Here is a 21,330-nt window from a genome sequence, read left to right as displayed (position 1 = left end):
GGAACACCATTAGTCACAGCCTTCCATTCAGATAAACACCCTTCTACTACTATCCTTTGCCATCTGTGACCGAGCCTGTTCTGTATCAATCTTACCACCTCACCTCTGATCCTGGTGTGACTTCACCTTTTGTACCAGTCTGCCATGAGGCACCTTGGTAAGGAACATCCACCGCCCTCCCCTCATCAATCATCTTTATCACCTCCTCAAAAACTCAATCAAGTTAGTGAGGCACGATCTCCCCTTCACAAAACAATGATGTCTATCGCTAATGAATCCATTTGTATCCAAATGGGTATAAATCCTGTCCCTTGGAATTCTCTCCAATAATTTACTGACATGAGGCTCACCGGCCTATAGTTTCCTGAATTATCCCTGCTACCTTTCTTAAACAGTGGTACCACATTAGCTATTCTCCAGTCCTCTGGGATCTCCACTGTAGCCAATGAGGATACAAAGATGTCAGTCAAGGCGCAGTGTGCCAACTCAAATATAGGAACCAATATCTATGCAACCATCTCTCAGCCGGGGTGAAGCTGTAATGACAGAATAATGTTCCATTTCAAATTCAGTCAGTGACTGCTTTTGTTTTTCAGCCCCCAAAAAATCGTATACCGTGGAAGAAGCCGTGGAAGCAATTGGATTTGGGCGATTCCATATTTTACTTCTCACCATCATGGGTAGCACCAGCGTGAGTATTGGTAGAATAGAGATTGTAACGACCTCTGGAGTGCCTACTGTTTTGTCATTGCTTTCAACAGGTGAATAATACATGGCACTAACAGGACGAGCAACTGAATTTAAAAAAATGTTGGATATACTCCGTAGGTCTGGCAGCATCTGTAGAGAGAAAAACAGAGTTACTGGGTGGAGCCTTAACCTTATTTTTTCCAAAGTGACGGGGGAGAATTCCACCAGCAATGACTTTGGGAAACCTCACTGAATTGTGAGCCTCTTTAACAAAATTTTCTTTCCCCACGTGCTTCACGCCTCGCTTGCGGCGGCTGGCTTCTGATACGCTCGCCCCAGGAAACCCGTATCTGTGAAATCAGTGGGGCCCTCCATTTAAACGCCTCCCCAGCACTTGTTCTAAGTCAAGTTGGGGGAATGGCTGCCAGGAAGACACCACCATGCTTCGCGGAGGGAGCCCTCCCCAAACTCTGGGATGGTGTGGAGCAGAGGCGTTGGCATTCTCTTGCCACGATCGCACAGACGTCCATGAGGCAAGGTCACCACCTCTGCCCGGGAGAAAATGACCGTGATAGTGAGTGCCAGCTTACCCTCCATAAGAGGGCGAGGCTACAGTGCTGGAGGAAGATGAATGAGCTTCTTTGTGATGGTGATGAGTGACCTCACCATAACGCCGTGCATTGGGGGGGGTCACATCTATGGCACCCCTCCGTTAAGAAATGAAATGAAATGAAAATCGCTTATTGTCACGAGTAGGCTTCAATGAAGTTACTGTGAAATGCCCCTAGTCGCCACATTCCGGCGCCTGTCCGGGGAGGCTGGTACGGGAATCGAACCGTGCTGCTGGCCTGCTTGGTCTGCTTTAAAAGCCAGCGATTTAGCCCAGTGAGCTAAACCAGCCCCTGGTTTGGCCCCTAGCCATTGGCTACAGTTGAGGAGGAATGTAGATGTATGTATGAGCCTTGGAGTTTAATGCTTGTAGGCTTGGCTTCCAAAGGGTTATAAATTGGGTGTCAATCAGTGGCACACTCATGCATTGCAATGCTGACTAAATTGGCACAACTGACTTGTCAAGGCAGGGTCAGGGAGCTGAGAGAAAACAATTCTCCTCATCTCGATTTTAGAACAGTGCCCCTGGATTCTGGACTCGCCCACACTAGGAAACATCCTTTTCACATCCACCTTGTCAAGACTGTTCAGCATCATACAAACCTCAATCAAATCATCCCTCACTCTTCTAAACTCAAGTGGAAACCAGCCCAGTCTGACCAAGCTCTCCTCATCCAATCCCAAGCATAAGAAAACTTGTTCATTCCAGCTCGAGTGCAATGTAATACCTGGTCCTTTTTAAAAGTGCTGAGTCATGTTGTCTTTATTCACCCTCCAACAGGCAAAATCTCAAAAATCACAGTAAACATGCGAGTGGAATTGGAAGGATTAATTGAGGAGGAATTTCCATTCTGTAGTGCCAAATCAAAGCCATCGGGTTTAACATTTTAACAAATCTCTTTGTTAAGTTCCCTTGATAAACCAGATCACAAGTATCTGAGAATGGTGAGGAGAGGGGGGGGTGGTTAAGTTTGGGCAGGAATGTCTACGCCTTTCCAGCCAGAGACTAATTGAGGCTATGATGTGGGCAATTAATGCCCTCTTAATCGTCCTGTCAGGCTATAATCTCTTCCCCCATTTTGATTCCTTTTAATGGTCCTGTCGCCTTTGGCATTCAGCCAGCAGAGGACAAGGGATTTGCCATTTTGGTCTGGGTCCCTTGACAATATTAGGTCTTTGGTGGGCGCAGTGTAGGCAGCTGGTACCGCTCCCAGTGGTGCTGGCAGCTAATGAAGAGCTACCGACCTCTGACTGGCTGGCAACTCTATTTCTTCCCCTGAGGTCCTAAACCCTGGGGAGGGCCTGCTCCTGGCCAGCTTAGTGCCTGACAGGTATTCGATACAGCAGGCCTTCCCCAGCGGAGGTAACGCAGGCCCTTGCTGGCTCCCCACCTTCCGGGTACGACCCCAGTTACCTGGATTGAGTTCTGCCCAGCGTGGCGCAGAAAGCAGCCATGGAAGTCGGGACAGGATTTCACATCACAGAAGCAGGCCTTTCTCTCCAGTAGTGTTCTGCCAGTGTTTAGGCATCAGACAAGCTCCTTTCATGAGTTCATCTTAAGCTATTCCTTTTCCCCTCGTGTGCCTGAGTACCCCATGTAGCAGCATCAACAGTGCGGCACCATCTCCGTGCCAACATAGGTTATGTGCTCAAATTCCTACATTGGGGCTTGAACCCTCAACCTGCTGACTCAGATTTGAGAGTGTGACCACAGAGCTAGCCGTCTCCTGTCCGTCAAGGGATGAAGAGGATAAGTACGTAAGTACACAGAGCCAAGATAATATTTTGGTCTTGAAACATGATAATTGAGGGGAATATTGCAGAGATAGTAAACACTGGCCATTCTATCCCAAAAATCAATATTCAATGGTGAGGTTCCGGAGGAGAACAGATCAGACGCTATATTGATTACCTCATAGCCTTTATCTTCTCCTGGGTGAGCTGCAACCAAGGCGAAAGAGGCCCATCGGCCTTCTCAATGGGAGGAGACCAGCCAGAGCCATCGGATGCAAGCATATCAACCCAATATTCAGCACTGGCAGTAGGGTCTCCACATACTGAAACTGTCTGGAGTGAGATCTGAACTTAACCCATCTGACAAAGGGGAAAGGACTGTCTCAGTGGCAGTAATCACGTCATTCCAATGTCCGTGCCCCACTGGATATCATCAAAGTGTGATTCCGGGTTCCACCCACCAGGGCTGTCTGGAAAAGAACTGGAATCTTTTCCACTGTGACTGCCATCATTTTTCGTGTGGCACAGTGGTTAGCACTGCTGCTTCACAGTGCCAGGGACCCGGGTTCAATTCCAGCCTTGGGCGACTGTCTGTATGGAATTTGCATGTTCTCCCCGTGTTGGCGTGAGTTTTCTCCGGGTGCTCCTGATTCCTCCCACAGTCCAAAGATGAGCAGGTTAGGTGGATTGGCCGCAGTAAATTGCCCCTTAGTGTCCAGTGATGCACAGGTTAGGTGGGGTTAGGAGGATAGGGCAGTGGAGTCGGCTTAGCTGGGGTGCTCTTTCAGAGTGTCGGGGCAGACTCAATGGGTCGAATGGCCTCCTTCTGCACTCCCGGGATTCTGTGGATCTCTGAGGTGGGAGTGCTTTCAGTAAATAAGCTGCTGTTCACTCCAATCAATTGTGTAGGAATGGAATTCTGAGTGGGTCAACGGAGGTTAACAGGTGAATTTGTTTAAGGATGTGTTGAAATCTTTGAATATGATTGAATCTTGATTTTAACCTTTCCCTGGTTGTTCCTTCAGGTGGCTGAAGCCATGGAGATCATGCTGCTGGCAGTCATTTCCCCAGTCATTCGTTGTGAATGGCGTCTTGAGGAATGGCAAGTGGCCATGGTTACCACAGTAAGTCTACTCCTGTGCACTTCCATTCCTATTTGGGGCATTATGTCTGTGTTGGAGCCTCTTCAGTTAGCTCTCTGTGAATCAAGAGCGGCATTGTACTACAGCAGGTTTACGACAATTGTTCAGAACCATATCCAATCCAAATCTCCGCTAGCACGCAGTGTGTCGACTTCTTGTTGTATTTGATGAGAAGGATCGCAGCTTCTCAATGTCTGCAGGCTTTTAAAACTGTACGCCTGGAATTGTTTGGCTCCACTTTTCCGATTCACTCTTCTATTTTGGTGTCTTGCACTGTGAACCCTTCTCTTTGGTTTTCCAATGAAGTAATTTCTCACTTGGAGTGTTATTGTTCATGATTTCTTTCACATTTAAGAAATATCCTTTATTTACATGTGTCTTTCACAACCTCAAGATATCCCAAATTTATTTTCGTTCAGCGATGTGGAATCTTATCAAACGCTTTTGGACGTCTGTGGAAGCTACGGGTGGGATCTTACGGCTGGTCTCGCAAACACAGGGAGAATGTGCAAACTCCACACGGATAGTGACCCAGAGGCGGGATCGAACCTGGGACCTCGGTTCACCATCTTCTTGAGGGCAATTAGGGATGGGCAATAAATGCTGGCCTAGCCAGCGACGCTCATGCCCTGTAAATTAATTTCTAACAATTGAAAGTGTATGGAAATGTTCTCTCTTGTTTTGTTTAAAACCCGAGGAATTTGATCCTGGGGATTGGCCACCTTTTGTGATTGTCATTGTTTTGAATAATGTTTTATTGACTGTGTTAACTTCAGTGAGTTCCAGTTCCTGATTCATTATTAGTTTTTTTGAATGTGGGCTAACTTATTCTCTTCCCTTATTGAAACATATAGGGCGAGATTCTCCGCTGCCGTGGGACAGGCCGTGACCCACGGCAGCCTTCAGGCCCACTTCCGGGCCGATTCTTCTCCCCCCCCCCCCCCTCCGGGCGGGGCTAGGAGCGCGGCCCCGTGTGTCACGGCGGCGCGCCCTTGACGACGGTCGTCAAGGCCGAACGTCAAGCGTCACGCCGGCTGACACGGGCGATGACGTCAGCCGCGCATGCGCAGGTTGGACAACGCCAACCCGCACATGCGCAGTTGCCGTCTTTTCCCTCAGCCGCCCTGCAAGACGTGGCGGCTTGATCTTGCGGGGCGGCAGAGGGAAAAGAGTGCGTCCATTACGGACGCATGGCCCGCGATCGGTGCCCACCGATCGTGGGTCTATGCCCCCCTTGGCACGGCCGTGGTACTGCCGTGCCAATCGGGCCCCCCGATGCCCCAAACGGGCATCTGGCGGCCGTTTCACGACGGCAGCGAGCAGGTGTGTTTGCTGCCGTGTTGAAACGGGCGTGAAGGCCTGGCCGCTCGGCCCATCGGCCTCGGAGAATCGCCGCTCGCCGTAAAAAACGGCGAGCGGCGATTTGTGGCGTCAGTCGGGTGTTGGGGGGACGGGGACGGAGAATAGCGGGAGGGCATGAAAAATGTCGGGAGGCCCTCTCGCTATTCTCCCACCTGGCGTGGGGGGCGGAGAATCGCGCCCATATGATGCGAAGGGGATTGGCAGGTTAGCTGTGTAGGGGATGTTTCCTCTTGTGGGAGAATCTAGAACTAGGGGTTTTAAAATAAGGGATTTCCTATTTAAAATGGAGTTGAGGAGAAATGCGAGATTTAACAGCCTTGTCCTGATACTATAAGACATGGGAGCAGAATTAGGCCACTCGGCACATCGAGTCTGCTCTGCCATTCAATCGTGGCTGATATTTTACTCATCCCCGTTCTCCTGCCTTCTCCCCATAACCCCTGATCCCCTTATTAATCAAGAACCTATTTATCTCTGTCTTAAAGACACAGTGATTTGACCTCCACAGCAATCTGAGGCAAAGAGTTCCCCAGATTCACCACCCTCTGGCTGAAGAAATTCCTCCTCATCTCTGTTTTAAAGGATCGTCCCTTCAGTCTGAGGCTGTGCCCTCGGGTTCTAGTTTTTTCTACTCATGGGAATATCCTCTCCACGTCCTTGCAGTATCCTGTAAGTTTCAATAAGATCCCCCCTCATCCTTCCAAACCCCAATGAGTATGGACCCAGAGTCCTCAACCACTCATCAACAGCGACACAATGACATCAATAAGTTCCTTCCCACCATCAGACTCACCATGGACTACTCTCCAAAATCGGTTGCATTCTTGGGCACACTCATCTCCATCAAGGACGGTCAACTCAGCACGTCGCTTTACCACAAGCCCACGGATAACCTCACGATGCTCCACTTCTCCAGCTTCCACCCTAAACACATTAAAGAAGCCATCACCTATGGACAAGCCCTCCGTATACACAGGATTTGCTCAGACGAGGAAGAGCGTGACAGACATCTACGGATGCTGAAATTTGCCCTTGCACGAACTGGATATGGCGCTTGACTCATCGATCGACAGTTCCAACGTGCCACAGCAAAAGACCGCACCGAACTCCTCAGAAGACAAACACGGGGCACGACCAACAGAGTATCCTTCGTTGTCCAGCACTCCCCCGGAGCGGAGAAACTACGACATCCTCTTCCCAGTCTTCAACATGTCATCGATGAAGATGAACATCTTGCCAAGGGCATCCCCAAACCCCCACTACTTGCCTTCAAACAACCACGCAACCTCAAACAAACCAGGAAACTACCCAGCCTTCAGAACAGCAACCACACCACCACACAACCCTGCCATGGCAATCTCTGCAAGACATGCCAGATCATCAACATGGGTACCACCATTACACGTGAGAACACCACTGACCAGGTACGCGGCACATACTCGTGCGACTTGGCCAACGTTGTCTACCTCATACGCTGCAGGAAAGGATGTCTCAAAACTTGGTACATTGGCGAGACCATGCAGACGCTGCGACAACGGATGAACGGGACATCACGCGGCAATCGCCAGGCAGGAATGTTCCCTTCCAGTTGGGGAACACTTCAGCAGTCAAGGGCATTCAGCCTCTGATCTCCGGGTAAGCTTTCTCCAAGGCGGCCTTCAGGATGCGCGACAACGCAAAATCACCAAGCAGAAACTTATAGCCAAGTTCCGCACAAATGAGTACAGCCTCAACCGGGACCTGGGATTTATGTTGCATTACATTCACCCCCCACCATCTGGCCTGGTCTTGCGAAATCCTACCAACTGTACTGGCTTGAGATAATTCACACCTCTTTAACCTGAGGTTACCCCTATCTCTGGATCTGAAAAGACTTAATTACCTGCAAATGCTCGCATTCAAAGTATTGTCTTGCATCTTTGACTTTGTCTATATATATGTTTCTGAAACATACCTCTTTATTCACCCGAGGAAGGAGCAGTTCTCCAAAAGCTAGTGATTTGAAACAAACCTGTTGGACTTTAACCTGGTGTTGTAAGACTTCTTACTGTGCTCACCCCAGTCCAACCCCAGTCCACATCATCACTCCTCGTATGATAAGCTCTTCATTCAGGGATCATTCTTGTGAACCTCCTCTGGGCCCGTTCCAAGGCCAGCACATCATTCCTTAGATACGGGGCCCAAAACTGCTTTTCCCAAAGAAATCCCCAAATTCCCGGAGAATCCCCATCACCACCGGCATTCCCCCCACCGGGTCCACCACATACAACAATAGGTCGTCTCATAGAGCGACACTCGGTGCCATAGCCAGGGGTTCAATTGCCAGCGCAAAAAGTAGGGGGGACAGGGGACACCCCTGCCTCGTCCCTCGGTATAGTCGAAAATACTCCGACCTCTTATTCGTGGCCACACTCGCCATCGGGGCCTCATACAACAGCCTCACCCAACTGACAAACCCCTCCCCAAACCCGAACCTTTCCAGCACCTCCCACAAGTATCCCCACTTGACCCTATCAAAGGCCTTCTCCGCGTCCAGTGCCACCACTATCTCCGCCTCCCCTTCTACCGCTGGCATCATTATAACATTCAAGAGCCTCCGTATATTAGTGTTCAGCTGCCTCCCCTTCACAAACCCCGTTTGATCCTCGTGGATAACCTGCGGCACACAATCTTCTATCCTCGTGGCTAAGATCTTAGCGTCCACATTCAGGAGTGAGATCGGCATGTATGACCCACACTTCAGGGGATCCTTGTCTCGCTTAAGGATCAAGGAGATCAGCGCCCAAGGCATCATCAGGGGCAAAGCTCCCCCTCCCCCTTGCCTCGTTGAAGGTCCTAACCAACAGGTCTGCATACGCCTTGTAAAATTCAACCGGAAACCCATCCGGCCCCGGTGCCTTCCCCGACTGCATGTTCCCTATCCCTTTAACCAGCTCCTCAAGCTCAACTGGCGCCCCCAGAACCTCCACCCGTCCCTCCTCCACCCTCGGGAATCTCAGTCGGTCCAAAAAGCGCCCCATCCCCCCCCTTTTCCGCCGGAGGTTCGGACCTATATAGTCTCTCATAAAAGTCCCTGAAGACCCCATTAATGTCTACCCCCTTCCGCACCACATTTCCTCCCCGGTCCTTAACTCCACCAATCTCCCTGGCCACATCGCGCTTACGGAGCTGGTGTGCCAGCATCCTACTCGCCTTCTCCCCATACTCGGACACCGCACCCTGAGCCTTTCTCCATTGAGCCTCCGCCTTTCGGTGGTCAACAAGTCGAACTCAGCCCGAAGGCTGCGCCGCTCCCTCAGCAATCCCTCCTCCGGGGCCTCCGCGTACCTCCTGTCCACCCTCCCCATCTCCCCCACCAATCTCTCCCTTTCTCTCTGCTCCCCTCTCTCCCTGTGGGCCTGAATGGAGATCAACTCCCCCGAACCACCGCCAGCAGCGCCTCCCAGACCGTCCCCACTCGGACCTCCCCATTATCGTTGGCCCCCAGGTACCTCTCTATGCATCCTCAAACCCGCCCCCTCACATCCTCGTCTGCCAGCAGCCCCACCTCCAAGTGCCACAACGGGCGCTGGTCTCTCTCCTCCCCCAGCTCGAGGTCCACCCAATGTGGGGCATGGTCAGAAATGGCTATCGGCGAGTACTCAGCTTCGACTACCCCCGTAATCGGCGCCCTACTCAAAACAAAGAAATCGATCCGGGAGTAGGCCTTATGCACATGGGAGTAGTATGAAAATTCCCTGGCCCTCGGCCTCGCGAACCTCCAAGGATCCACCCCTGCCATCTGGTCCATAAACCCCCTCAGCACCTTAGCCGCCGCAGGCTTCCTACCCGTCCTGGAACTGGATCGATCCAGTGGCGGATCGAGCACTGTGTTGAAATCCCCCCCCCCCCCCCCCCATTATCAGGCCCCCCACCTCCAAATCTGGAATCTGGCCCATCATGCGCCGCATGAATCCCGCATCTTCCCAATTTGGGGCGTATACATTGACCAGCACCACCCGCTCCCCTTGCAGCTTACCACTCACCATCACGTACATCCCGCCGCTGTCTGCCACCTCACTCGACGCCTCAAACGACACCCTCTTCCCCACCAGGATCGCCACCCCCCCCCCCCCCCCCCCCCCCCCCCCCCCCCGATTTTTTGCATCCAGCCCCGAATGAAATGCTTGGCCCATCCACCCCTTCCTCATCCTAACCTGATCCGCCACCTTCAGGTGTGTCTCCTGAAGCATGGCCACGTCCGCCTTCAGCCCCCTCAGGTGCGCGAACACGCGGGACCATTTGACCGGCCCATTCAGTCCCCTCACATTCCAGGTGATCAGCCGGATCGGAGGGCCACCTGCCCCACTCCCCCGTCGACTAGCCTTCACCCTTCCGTAATCCGCCACGTGCCCGCGCCCCCCGCTCAGCCCGTTCCCCACAGCGATAGACCCCCATCCCGACCCCCTCTGCATGCTCCAGCTCCTTCTTGGCCATTCCAGCAGCAACCCGGTATCCCCCCCCCCCAAGCTAGGGGCCCCCCTAGCTGCGTAACTCCGGCCATTGTACTTCCGTAAGTCAGCCGACTCCTGCTGACCCCGGCTGCTCCCGCCACCCCAATTACCCTCCCCAGTGTATTTATTGATTTTTGCAACAATAAATCATTTGAAGAACTTTGTTAACAATGTCATAATATGCAGACACATACATAATGTTATACAGACAAGCAGCTCATGGGCACAGAGAACAGGACATGACCAATAAACAGGCAGGACACTCGGGGGTGGGATCTGACTATAAAAGACAAGAGGCACTCACACTCCGCCTCTTTCCACTGATGAACATCTGGAGAGTCAGTCAGGGTGTATGTACAGTATCACACCTCGAGCACGTGGCTAAGAGCTAGTCTGGTTCAGTCAGACAGAGTAACCACACTTATGTTAGCAGAGAGTTGAACTGACAGAGAACTGTGCTAACTGTGCTATTAGTTCAATAAACCTGATTGAACTACCTTCCAAGGTCTGGAGTATCTTTCTGATTAAAGCTGCATCCAGTTGCAGCACATAATAGCATTGTGGATAGCACAATCGCTTCACAGCTCCAGGGTCCCAGGCTCGATTCCGGCTTGGGTCACTGTCTGTGCGGAGTCTGCACATCCTCCCCGTGTGTGCATGGGTTTCCTCCGGGTGCTCCGGTTTCCTCCCACAGTCCAAAGATGTGCAGGTTAGGTGGATTGGCCATGATAAATTGCCCTTAGTGTCCAAAATTGCCCTTAGTGTTGGGTGGGGTTACTGGGTTATGGGGATAGGGTGGAGGTGTTGACCTTGGGTAGGGTGCTCTTTCCAAGAGCCGGTGCAGACTCGATGGGCTGAATGGCCTCCTTCTGCACTGTAAATTCTATGATCTATGAACTCCTGTCCCCATGGCCTGATATTACAGCCACGGATGGAAGTAAACTTAGGCCGATATCAGCTGGTGTCATTCTCCGCAAATCGAGCAGAATTGTTCAAATCCCCCTGCGTGGAATATTTTTATTGGAATGGTTAATAATCAGATCCATTGAGATCCAGACCTATTCCTTTCATCACTGTTTATGAACTGTGCAGGTATTAGGGCTGAGTTGGGGTGGGTGGGCAGCGGTGCAGGGATGGGGGGTGAGGGGGAAAATAAAACTTTTTTTGACAAGTTGTATTAATTAGGATAACTTACTGAAAATAAGACCAAGCTTTGACCAATTTGTGCCTTTTAATGCAATTATTTCAGATGGTGTTTCTGGGTTTCATGTCCTGCAGTTGGATTTGGGGTTACCTTGCTGATCGATATGGACGTTGGAAAGTAAGATTAAAAATTATCTTTAACAAGTTGCACTTGTATATGTACAGCATCTTTAATGTAATGAAACCACCCGAGGTGCTTCACGGAGGCAAAATAAAACAAAATATGGTATTGAGCCACAGAAGGGGAACAAATGCAGAAGGGAAACTAAACCTTGGTTAAAGAGCTTTAAGACATGTTTTAAAGGAGGAAAGTGAGGTCGAGAGATGGATAGGTTCAGTGATGCACTGTCGATTACGACGAGAGTAGAGAGTAATTGAGGCTTTATTAAGCAGATATATGTTGCCTCCTGCAGCTGCTGCCGAAATGGCTGCAGCTCGGTAAGCACACACATTTATACTCCGCCTACTGGGCGGAGCCAGCAGGCAGGGATCTAACCCCGTACCTGTAGTTCGGGAGCCTTACCGTATTACCTCTCGTATACATATTATACAAACAGTGGTGACTACCGCATTCAGCAAAGGAATTCCAGAGCTTATGGCCTATTCAGCTAGAGGCTTGGCCCATGGTGATGTTGAAGAGGCTGGAATTGGAGGAGCTCCGATATCTCGGGAGGGTTCAAGGGCTGGAGGAGGCTACAGAGATAGGGAGGGGCCAACTCATGAAGGGATTCATAAACAAGGATGAAGAGTTTAATTCAAGGTATTGTTTACCCATAGCCAGTCAGGTCGGCAAGCAGGGGTAACAGGTGAATGGCATTTGTGCAAGGTAGGACATGGGCAACAGAGCTTTGGACTCAAGTTTGCAGAGAGCGGTCTGCAGGAGTCCAGCCACGGGGTACGTGAGAATAGTCATGTCTGGAGGTGGAGAAGTGAGAATTGCAGCGGAAAATGGGCTGAGCCAGGGACAGGGATGGGCAATATTATGCAAGTGGAAATAGGCGGTCGGAATGACGACCCTGAGATGTGCTTGGAAGCTCATCTCGGGAGTCAAGTAGCACAGTGGTTAGCACTGTTGCTTCACAGCGCCAGAGACCCAGGTTCGATTCCCGGCTTGGGTCACAGTCTGTGCGGAGTCTGCACACTCTTCCCCCGTGTCTGCGTGGGTTTCCTCTGGGTGCTCTGGTTTCCTCACACAAGTCCTGAAAGACGTGCTTGTTAGGTGAATTGGACATTCTGAATTCTCCCTCCGTGTACCCGAATAGGCTCCGGAATGTGGCGGCTAGGGGGTTTTCACAGTAACTTAATTGCAATGTTTTTTTAAAAATTTAGAATACCAAGTTAATTTTTTTCAAATAAGGGGCAATTTAATGTCTACCTACCCTGCACATCTTTAGGTTGTGGGGTGAAACCCGCGCAAACTCCACACGGACAGTGGCCCAGAGCCAGGATCGAACTTGGGACCTCAGTGCCATGAGGCAGCACTGCTAACCACTGCACTACCGTGCTGCTCACTTCATTGCAGTGTTAATGCAAGCCTATTTGTGACACTAATAAATATGATAAGTAGAACATAGAACATAGAACAGTACAGCACAGAACAGGCCCTTCGGCCCTCAATGTTGTGCCGAGCCATGATCACCCTACCCAAACCCACATATCCACCCTATACCTGTAACCCAACAACCCTCCCCTTAACCTTACATTTATTAGGACACTACGGGCAATTTAGCATGGCCAATCCACCTAACCCACACATCTTTGGACTGTGGGAGGAAACCGGAGCACCCGGAGGAAACCCACGCACACAGGGGGAGGACGTGCAGACTCCACACAGACAGTGACCCAGCCGGGAATCGAACCTGGGACCCTGGAGCTGTGAAGCATTTATGCTAACCACCATGCTACCCTGCTGCCCCGAAGTAGGACACTTGAGATGGAGAACTGTCTGGTACAACCTCAGGCTGTTGTCAGGGAGAGAGTAGTTAGGGGGCGGAATTTGTGGTGCCTCCCAATATCATTGGGTGGGATTGTCTGGCCTCGCCCAACACACGCAGAAAGTCAATAAACATCTGGCTGGGCCGCTAAATCTCCTGCGGCGGGTCCCACCATGACAGGGTCTGAAAAATCCGGCCACTGTCTTCAGAAGTCCGAAGGTTCAATTGGAGGACATTTCTGCTTATCCAGTACTGGACACCAGATGAGCAGTGTGGCGATTTAGAGACAGTGGGGGATGCGAGAGAGACTCTGCTCCAAACGGGTATCAGAATCGAACTTCGTGCAATGAGCAGCCTTTGATGTTGTATCTTTACAAATGCCTCGTACAATATTGGGGCCTGAATTTTATAATCGCCTTTTGTGTGCTGGATAACAAATCCCAGAAAGATTTTGTGGGCTGACTGGACTCGTTTCATTGGTTGAAGTACAACCATTGGGGAGATGAGAGTATCATTACTGCTAAGTTTCTCACAATTCTACTTCAGTCTGAAAACTGAAAGCAAAGCAGAACCGACTGTCTTCCTATAGCTCACTATCCTGATTATTGGCTTTCTGATTTTAAGAAGTAAATTATACGTTTGCCGTCATTGCGAGAGGGTTGAAGTTTCAGGCTAAGGAAGTTCTGCCACCATGGCACAGGGCTTTTTTGAGGCCGCACTTGTAGTACTGAGGACAGTTTTGGTCTCATTACCCTAAAAGGAATACACTTGCCTTGAAAGCGTGAAACAATGCTACACTATATTGATTCCCGGGATGAAAGGGCTGTCGCGTGAGGAGAAATTGAGTAGAATGGACCCATGTTCTCTGGACTTTTGAAGAATGAGAGTTGTTCTCATCAGAAGGTATAGAGGATTTGAAGGGACAGAAGCTGAGAAAATATTTATCCTGGCTTGTGAGTAGAACACACAAGGGCACAGTCTCAAGATAAGGGGTTGACCATTTTAGGCCTGAGATGAGGAAATAAGCCTTCACCTGGGGAGTTGCGACTCTTTGGAATTCTTTGCCCCAGAGAGCTGTGGAAGTTCAGTCACAGTGCACGTTCAAGACAGAGGTAGATTCTTGGGGATTGAGGGACATGGTGATGGTGTGGGAGGGTGGCGTTGAGGTAGAAAATCGACCATGACCTTGCTGAACGGACTCAAAGGCCAAAATCGTACCCCTGCTTCTGAGTTCTTACCTTTCATAGTTTGTTAAACAAATAGAAATCTGGACTCGATGGGGGTCAAATGGACACAGGTTGGTAGCCATCCCTTTAGCTGCACAGATGGGTGTCAATTATTCAATGGATTCTGAGGGAACTGCAGCTAACTGCGGTGTCGGATTCAAGAGAGATACTTCTCACAAAGAGGAATCAGAGTTGATATTTGTGCAATAAACAGTATCCTTCGATTTTGTACCTGTGCAAGTTGTCATACCGCATTGGGGTCTGAATTTTCTATTCCTCTCTGTGTGCTAGATAACAACTAGTTGCTGAACCTCAGCTGATCAAATCTTGGTCCTTGACAAAGGATCACAGAATCCCAGAATAATACAGTGCAAAAGAGGCCCTTTGGCCCATCGAGTCTGCACCGATGCATGGAAGACACCTGACCTGCCTACTTAATCCCATTTACTGGCACTTGGCCCATAGCCTTGAATGTTATGACGTGCCAAGTGCTCATTGAGGTACATTGTAAAGGATGTGAGGCAGCCCACCTATACTATCCTCCCAGGAAGTGCGTTCCAGACACCCTCTGGGTGAAAAAACTTTTCCTCAAATCCCCCCCTAAACCTCCTGCTCCTCACTTTGAACTTGTGTTACCCCTTAACTGATCCTTCAACTAAGGGTAACAGCTGCTTCCTATCCACCCTCTCTATGTCCCTCATAATCTTGTACACCTCGATCCAGAACCATTTAATTTTATTGAATTAGGTATGCAGCATCAGGTAAGATGAAGTTTTTTGGTATGTCGGTAGTGTTGGAACCGTGTTTCTGACTTTGCTTTCTGTTCCAGATTCTTCTCCTAGTCACCGTCTGGAGTTCCTATTACTCGGGCGTGACCTCCTTTGCACACACCTACGTCTGGTTTGTCTTCCTCCGTTGCATGGTCGGATGCGGCGTGGCTGGTCACTCACAAGGGTACGAAGCATTTTGTTGTCTGTCTTGTCCTTTCCCTGACCAGTTACCCTTTCCTATATCTGGTCACCGGCCTGCCTGGATGAAACGTGTTTCATTGTTTCCAATGGTTTATTCGTCGGACTGGCTAGGAATGGCTCTGAGGTCCAAAACAGTATCTTCGAGAGCAACTGTGCCTTTGGATTGGGCTACATGGAAGAAAAGGCCAAGATAAATCTAAAGGGTGGCACAGTGGTTAGCACTGCTGCTGCACAGCGCCAAGGACCCAGGTTGAATTCCGACCTTGGGTGAATGTGTGTGTGTGTGTGTGTGTGTGTGTGTGTGTGTGGAGTTTGCATAGTCCCCCCCCCATGTGTCTGCATGGGTTTCCTCCCATAGTCCAAAATATGCAGATTAGGTGGATTGGCCATGATAAATTGCCCCCACGTGTCCAGAGATGGGGAGCTGTGGTGGAATTATGAGGATCGGGCAGGAGAGTGGGCCCAGATAGGGGGCTCTTTCAGAGGGTCGGTGTGGACTCGGTGGGCTGAATGGCTGCTTTCTGCACTTTAGGGATTCTATGGATTCTATATGATTTGTTCCCCCTACCCTATGGCTGCTAGAATGTCCAAAGCTGTTACAGAATTCTACTATATGTCCAAAATGTCTTAGATCCCCATAAAATAAACAAAACCAAACTATATGTACCACGGCAAGTTGCATTTCAGCTCGGAATTTCAGTCTTACATGGGAATTTGACGGTTGAAAGCTCATGGTCCCATTCTAGAGAATGGAGTGCAGAAATCTAGGCTGGCACTGTAAAGGGAATGTGCCTTTCAGAAGAGCTGTCCTGTCTGCTGTCTTAGGCTGCACTGCACTGTCCCATGGCACAATTTGAAGAAGAGCAGGAGAGTCATCCCGGGCCAATGTGGCCAATATTTCTCCCTCAGCCACCATCACCAAAACAGATTATCTGGTCATTATCACATTGCCGTGTGGGATCTTGCTGTGTGGAAATTGGTCGCTGCGTTTCCAACATTTCAACTGCGGCTCCACTTCAGAAAATACTTTGTTGGTCGTGAAGCACTTTGAGAAATTGTGAAAAGTGTGATGTGCATCATTTAAATCATCTTTTTAAATCGCAGTCAGTGTTTCGAACAAAGTATAATTGCCTCACATTTGCAAGGGATTAGGTGGCTTCAAAAGGGACGTGGTCTTTAATGAGGTGGCATTTACTTTTACAAAACGCAAATTACTGCAGATGCTGGGATAAAAGAAAATGCTGCAAATGCTGGGCAGAGGGGAGAGAAACAGAATTGGGACAGGGGTCAGAGGTAGACAGGATATATAGCCCCACCCTCTAGCATGCCGATCCAGCCCAACCGAGCCATTCTTCCCTGGTGAATGAAGGTGGGAATTGGGGGGAGGGGGAATGTGTGTTTGTGTGTCTGTGTGTGCTGGGCTGGCAGGGCTACCTATCTGCATACAGCAGGTAGCCTACTGACACCTATTAAAGGAGACCTATTGGGGTTTCAGCTGGCCTCCAAGTCACTGAAATAAAAGTGTGAACTTCAATCACGTGCAGCTTCCTTCAGGCCGGAAGACTGTATCTGTCCAGGAGATGGGGGCAATTTAGGTCCTTTGAGGCAGACGCCCACAAACGGGTTGGGGGGGGCCTTGTGCTCCAGGTAGGCCGAGAGGCCTTCCATGTCTCTCTGGGTGCAGAAGAAGGCATAGCTGCTTTTATAGGGTGGATTCCCACCACCCTTCCTAAACCCCTCTCAACCACAAGGGGGCACCTGGCTGCAAGGTCATTTTTTAAATTTAAGTTGGCAAAGGCCAGAGTGAGGGTGCCTTCATTTTTCCAGTGCTGGAATTTCAAGGCCTCTGATTGGAGAATCTGTCTGAATGTCACAATTAATTGGATAGTGAGCTTGCTCCAGGCAAAAGGGGGAGGGGGGTGGTTGAGGGGAGTCCCAGGGAGTATCACAACGAGTGATTGTTTGCCTCCGGGTTCTGGTTCATAACCCAGAAACAGTCTTGACTTCTGTTTCCCAGTCAATGACCTTTCATCAGAATGGTGAATTTACGCTGCTAATTACTTCTTCTATTTGTTCTTCTATTTAATGAACCTTGATGAGACACCATTTGTTGACTGAACGGTGGACATTCAGGCCTAGACACCTGTTTGTATGTTCCTAGAATGTATTGAGGTGGAGGGTGAAAAGATCAGGGAACAGATTACTGCCTCTCAAAGAGAAGGAGTTTAAAACCCCTTGGGGACTCGTAGTCTACAAGTAAAGCCTCGAGCCATGCACCTGAGAATTCGGTTCCAAATCTTAGATGGATACACTTGAGAAATAAAGAACAAGACAGCCCAGGAACGGGTCCTTCGACCCTCCAAGCCTGTACCGGTCATGGTACCAACCTTTGCCAAAACTCTCAGCACTTGTGTGCCGTATCCGTCTATACCCATCCTATCCATATATTTGTCAAGATGCCTTTTGAACGGCGTTAATGTATCTGCTTCCACAACCTCCCTTGGCAGGTGTTCCAGGCACTCACCACCCTCTGCGTAAAAAATAAAACCTGCCTTGCACGTCTCCTCTAAACTTTGCCCCATGGACCTTAGACCTATGCCCTCTAGTGACTGACCCCTCCACCTTGGGAAAGAGTGCCTGCCCATCCATTCTATCCATGCCCCTCATAATCTTTTAGACCTCTATCAGGTAACCCGTCAACCTCCATCTTTCTAATGAAAGCAGCCGAGTATATTCAGCCTCTCTGCATAGCTAACACCCTCCAGACCAGGCAACGTCCTGGTATACCTCCTCTGCACCCTCTCCAAAGCCTCCACATCCTTCTGGTAGTGTGACGACCAGAATCGTGCGCAATATTCCAAGTGCGGCCTTACCAAGGTTCTATACAACTGTAGCATGACTTGCCAGTTTTTATACCCAATGCCCCGTCCAATGAAGGCAAGCATTCCGTATGCTTTCTTGACTACCTTGTCCATTTGTGTTGCCACCTTCGAAGATCTGTGGACATGCACGCCCAGATCTCTCTGACTGTCTACATTTCGAAGAGTTTTGCCATTTACGGTATATTTCCCTTCAATGTTTGACCAGACTAAAATGCATTACCTCACATTTGTCCGGTTTAAACTCCATTTTGGGAGAATTTATCGCAAGGCTGACCTGAGGGTTTTTAGAACATAGAACATAGAACGATACAGCGCAGTACAGGCCCTTCGGCCCTCGATGTTGCACCGACATGGAAAAAAAAACTAAAGCCCATCTAACCTACACTATGCCCTTATCATCCATATGCTTATCCAATAAACTTTTAAATGCCCTCAATGTTGGCGAGTTCACTACTGTTGCAGGTAGGGCATTCCACGGCCTCACCACTCTTTGCGTAAAAAACCCACCTCTGACCTCTGTCCTATATCTATTACCCCTCAATTTAAGGCTATGTCCCCTCGTGCTAGCCACCCCCATCCGCGGGAGAAGGCTCTCGCTGTCCACCCTATCTAACCCTCTGATCATTTTGTATGCCTCTATTAAGTCACCTCTTAACCTTCTTCTCTCTAACGAAAACAACCTCAAGTCCATCAGCCTTTCCTCATAAGATTTTCCCTCCATACCAGGCAACATCCTGGTAAATCTCCTCTGCACCCGTTCCAAAGCTTCCACGTCCTTCCTATAATGAGGCGACCAGAACTGTACGCAATACTCCAAATGCGGCCGTACTAGAGTTTTGTACAACTGCAACATGACCTCATGGCTCCGGAACTCAATCCCTCTACCAATAAAGGCCAACACACCATAGGCCTTCTTCACAACCCTATCAACCTGGGTGGCAACTTTCAGGGATCTATGTACATGGACACCGAGATCCCTCTGCTCATCCACACTACCAAGAATTTTACCATTAGCCAAATATTCCGCATTCCTGTTATTCTTTCCAAAGTGAATCACCTCACACTTCTCCACATTAAACTCCATTTGCCACCTCTCAGCCCAGCTCTGCAGCTTATCTATGTCCCTCTGTAACCTGCAACATCCTTCCGCACTGTCTACAACTCCACCGACTTTAGTGTCGTCTCCAAATTTACTTAATCACCCATCCTTCTGCGCCCTCCTCTAGGTCATTTATAAAAATGACAAACAGCAACGGCCCCAGAACAGATCCTTGTGGTACGCCACTCGTAACTGAACTCCATTCTGAACATTTCCCATCAACTACCACTCTCTGTCTTCTTTCAACTAGCCAATTTCTGATCCACATCTCTAAATCACCCTCAATCCCCAGCCTCCGTATTTTCTGCAATAGCCGACCGTGGGGAACCTTATCAAACGCTTTACTGAAATCCATATACACCACATCAACTGCTCTACCCTCGTCTACCTGTTCAGTCACCTTCTCAAAGAACTCGATAAGGTTTGTGAGGCATGACCTACCCTTCACAAAACCATGCTGACTATCCCTAATCATATTATTCCTATCTAGATGATTATAAATCGTATCTTTTATAATCCTCTCCAAGACCTTACCCACCACAGACGTTAGGCTCACCGGCCTATAGTTACCGGGGTTATCTCTACTCCCCTTCTTGAACAAAGGGACCACATTTGCTATCCTCCAGTCCTCTGGCACTATTCCTGTAGCCAATGAGGACCTAAAAATCAAAGCCAAAGGCTCAGCAATCTCTTCCCTGGCTTCCCAGAGAATCCTAGGATAAATCCCATCCGGCCCCGGGGACTTATCTATTTTCACCTTGTCCAGAATTGCCAACACTTCTTCCCTACGCACCTCAATGCCATCTATTCTAATAGCCTGGGTCTCAGCATTCTCCTCCACAATATTATCTTTTTCTTGAGTGAATACTGACGAAAAGTATTCATTTAGTATCTCGCTTATCTCCTCAGCCTCCACACACAACTTCCCACCACTGTCCTTGACTGGCCCTACTCTTACCCTAGTCATTCTTTTACTCCTGACATACCTATAGAAAGCTTTTGGGTTTTCCTTGATCCTACCTGCCAAAGACTTTTCATGTCCCCTCCTTGCTCGTCTCAACTCCCTCTTTAGATCCTTCCTCGCATCCTTGTAACTATCAAGCGCCCCAACTGAAACTTCATGCCTCATCTTCACATAGGCCTCCTTCTTCCTCTTAACAAGAGATTCCACTTCTTTGGTAAACCACGGTTCCCTCGCTCGACCCCTTCCTCCCTGCCTGACTGGTACGTACTTATCAAGAACATGCAATAGCTGTTCCTTGAACAAGCTCCACATATCCAGTGTGCCCAACCCTTGCAGCCTACTTCTCCAACCAACACATCCTAAGTCATGTCTAATGGCATCATAATTGCCCTTCCCCCAGCTATAACTCTTGCCCTGCGGGGTATACTTATCCCTTTCCATCACTAACGTAAAAGTCACCGAATTGTGGTCACTGTTTCCAAAGCGCTCACCTACCTCCAGATCTAACACCTGGCCTGGTTCATTACCCAAAACCAAATCCAATGTGGCCTCGCCTCTTGTTGGCTTGTCAACATATTGTGTCAGGAAACCCTCCTGCACACATTGTACAAAGAACGACCCATCTAATGTACTCGAACTATATCTTTTCCAGTCAATATTTGGAAAGTTAAAGTCTCCCATAACAACTACCCTGTTACTTTTGCTCTTTTCCAGAATCATCTTCGCCATCCTTTCCTCTACATCCCTAGAACTATTAGGTGGCCTATAGAAAACTCCCAACAGGGTGACCTCTCCTTTCCTGTTTCTAACCTCAGCCCATACTACCTCAGAAGAAGAGTCCCCATCTAGCATCCTTTCCACCACCGTAATACTGTCCTTGACTAGCAGCGCCACACCTCCCCCTCTTTTGCCCCCTTCTCTGAGCTTACTAAAACACCTAAACCCCGGAACCTGCAACAACCATTCCTGTCCCTGCTCTATCCATGTCTCTGAAATGGCCACAACGTCGAAGTCCCAGGTA

At 49.4% G+C, this 21,330-nt stretch overlaps 1 protein-coding gene across 3 annotated transcripts in view; it reads left to right on the top strand.

Moving 5' to 3' along the window:
- The window catches only part of svopl (SVOP-like), a 143,955-nt gene that overhangs the window by 64,481 nt on the left and 58,144 nt on the right, over nucleotides 1–21,330 (top strand). For all 3 annotated transcript variants that reach the window (XM_038780875.1, XM_038780876.1, XM_038780877.1), the window contains 4 exons: nucleotides 597–691; nucleotides 4,059–4,157; nucleotides 11,280–11,351; nucleotides 15,223–15,347. In XM_038780875.1, the coding sequence (XP_038636803.1) occupies nucleotides 597–691; nucleotides 4,059–4,157; nucleotides 11,280–11,351; nucleotides 15,223–15,347 (391 nt within the window). The remainder of the gene's footprint in view (nucleotides 1–596; nucleotides 692–4,058; nucleotides 4,158–11,279; nucleotides 11,352–15,222; nucleotides 15,348–21,330) is intronic.

This window comes from Scyliorhinus canicula, chromosome 20 (assembly GCF_902713615.1).
Source record: "Scyliorhinus canicula chromosome 20, sScyCan1.1, whole genome shotgun sequence".
NCBI lineage: Eukaryota > Metazoa > Chordata > Chondrichthyes > Carcharhiniformes > Scyliorhinidae > Scyliorhinus > Scyliorhinus canicula.
This window is presented reverse-complemented; position numbering and strand designations above follow the sequence as displayed.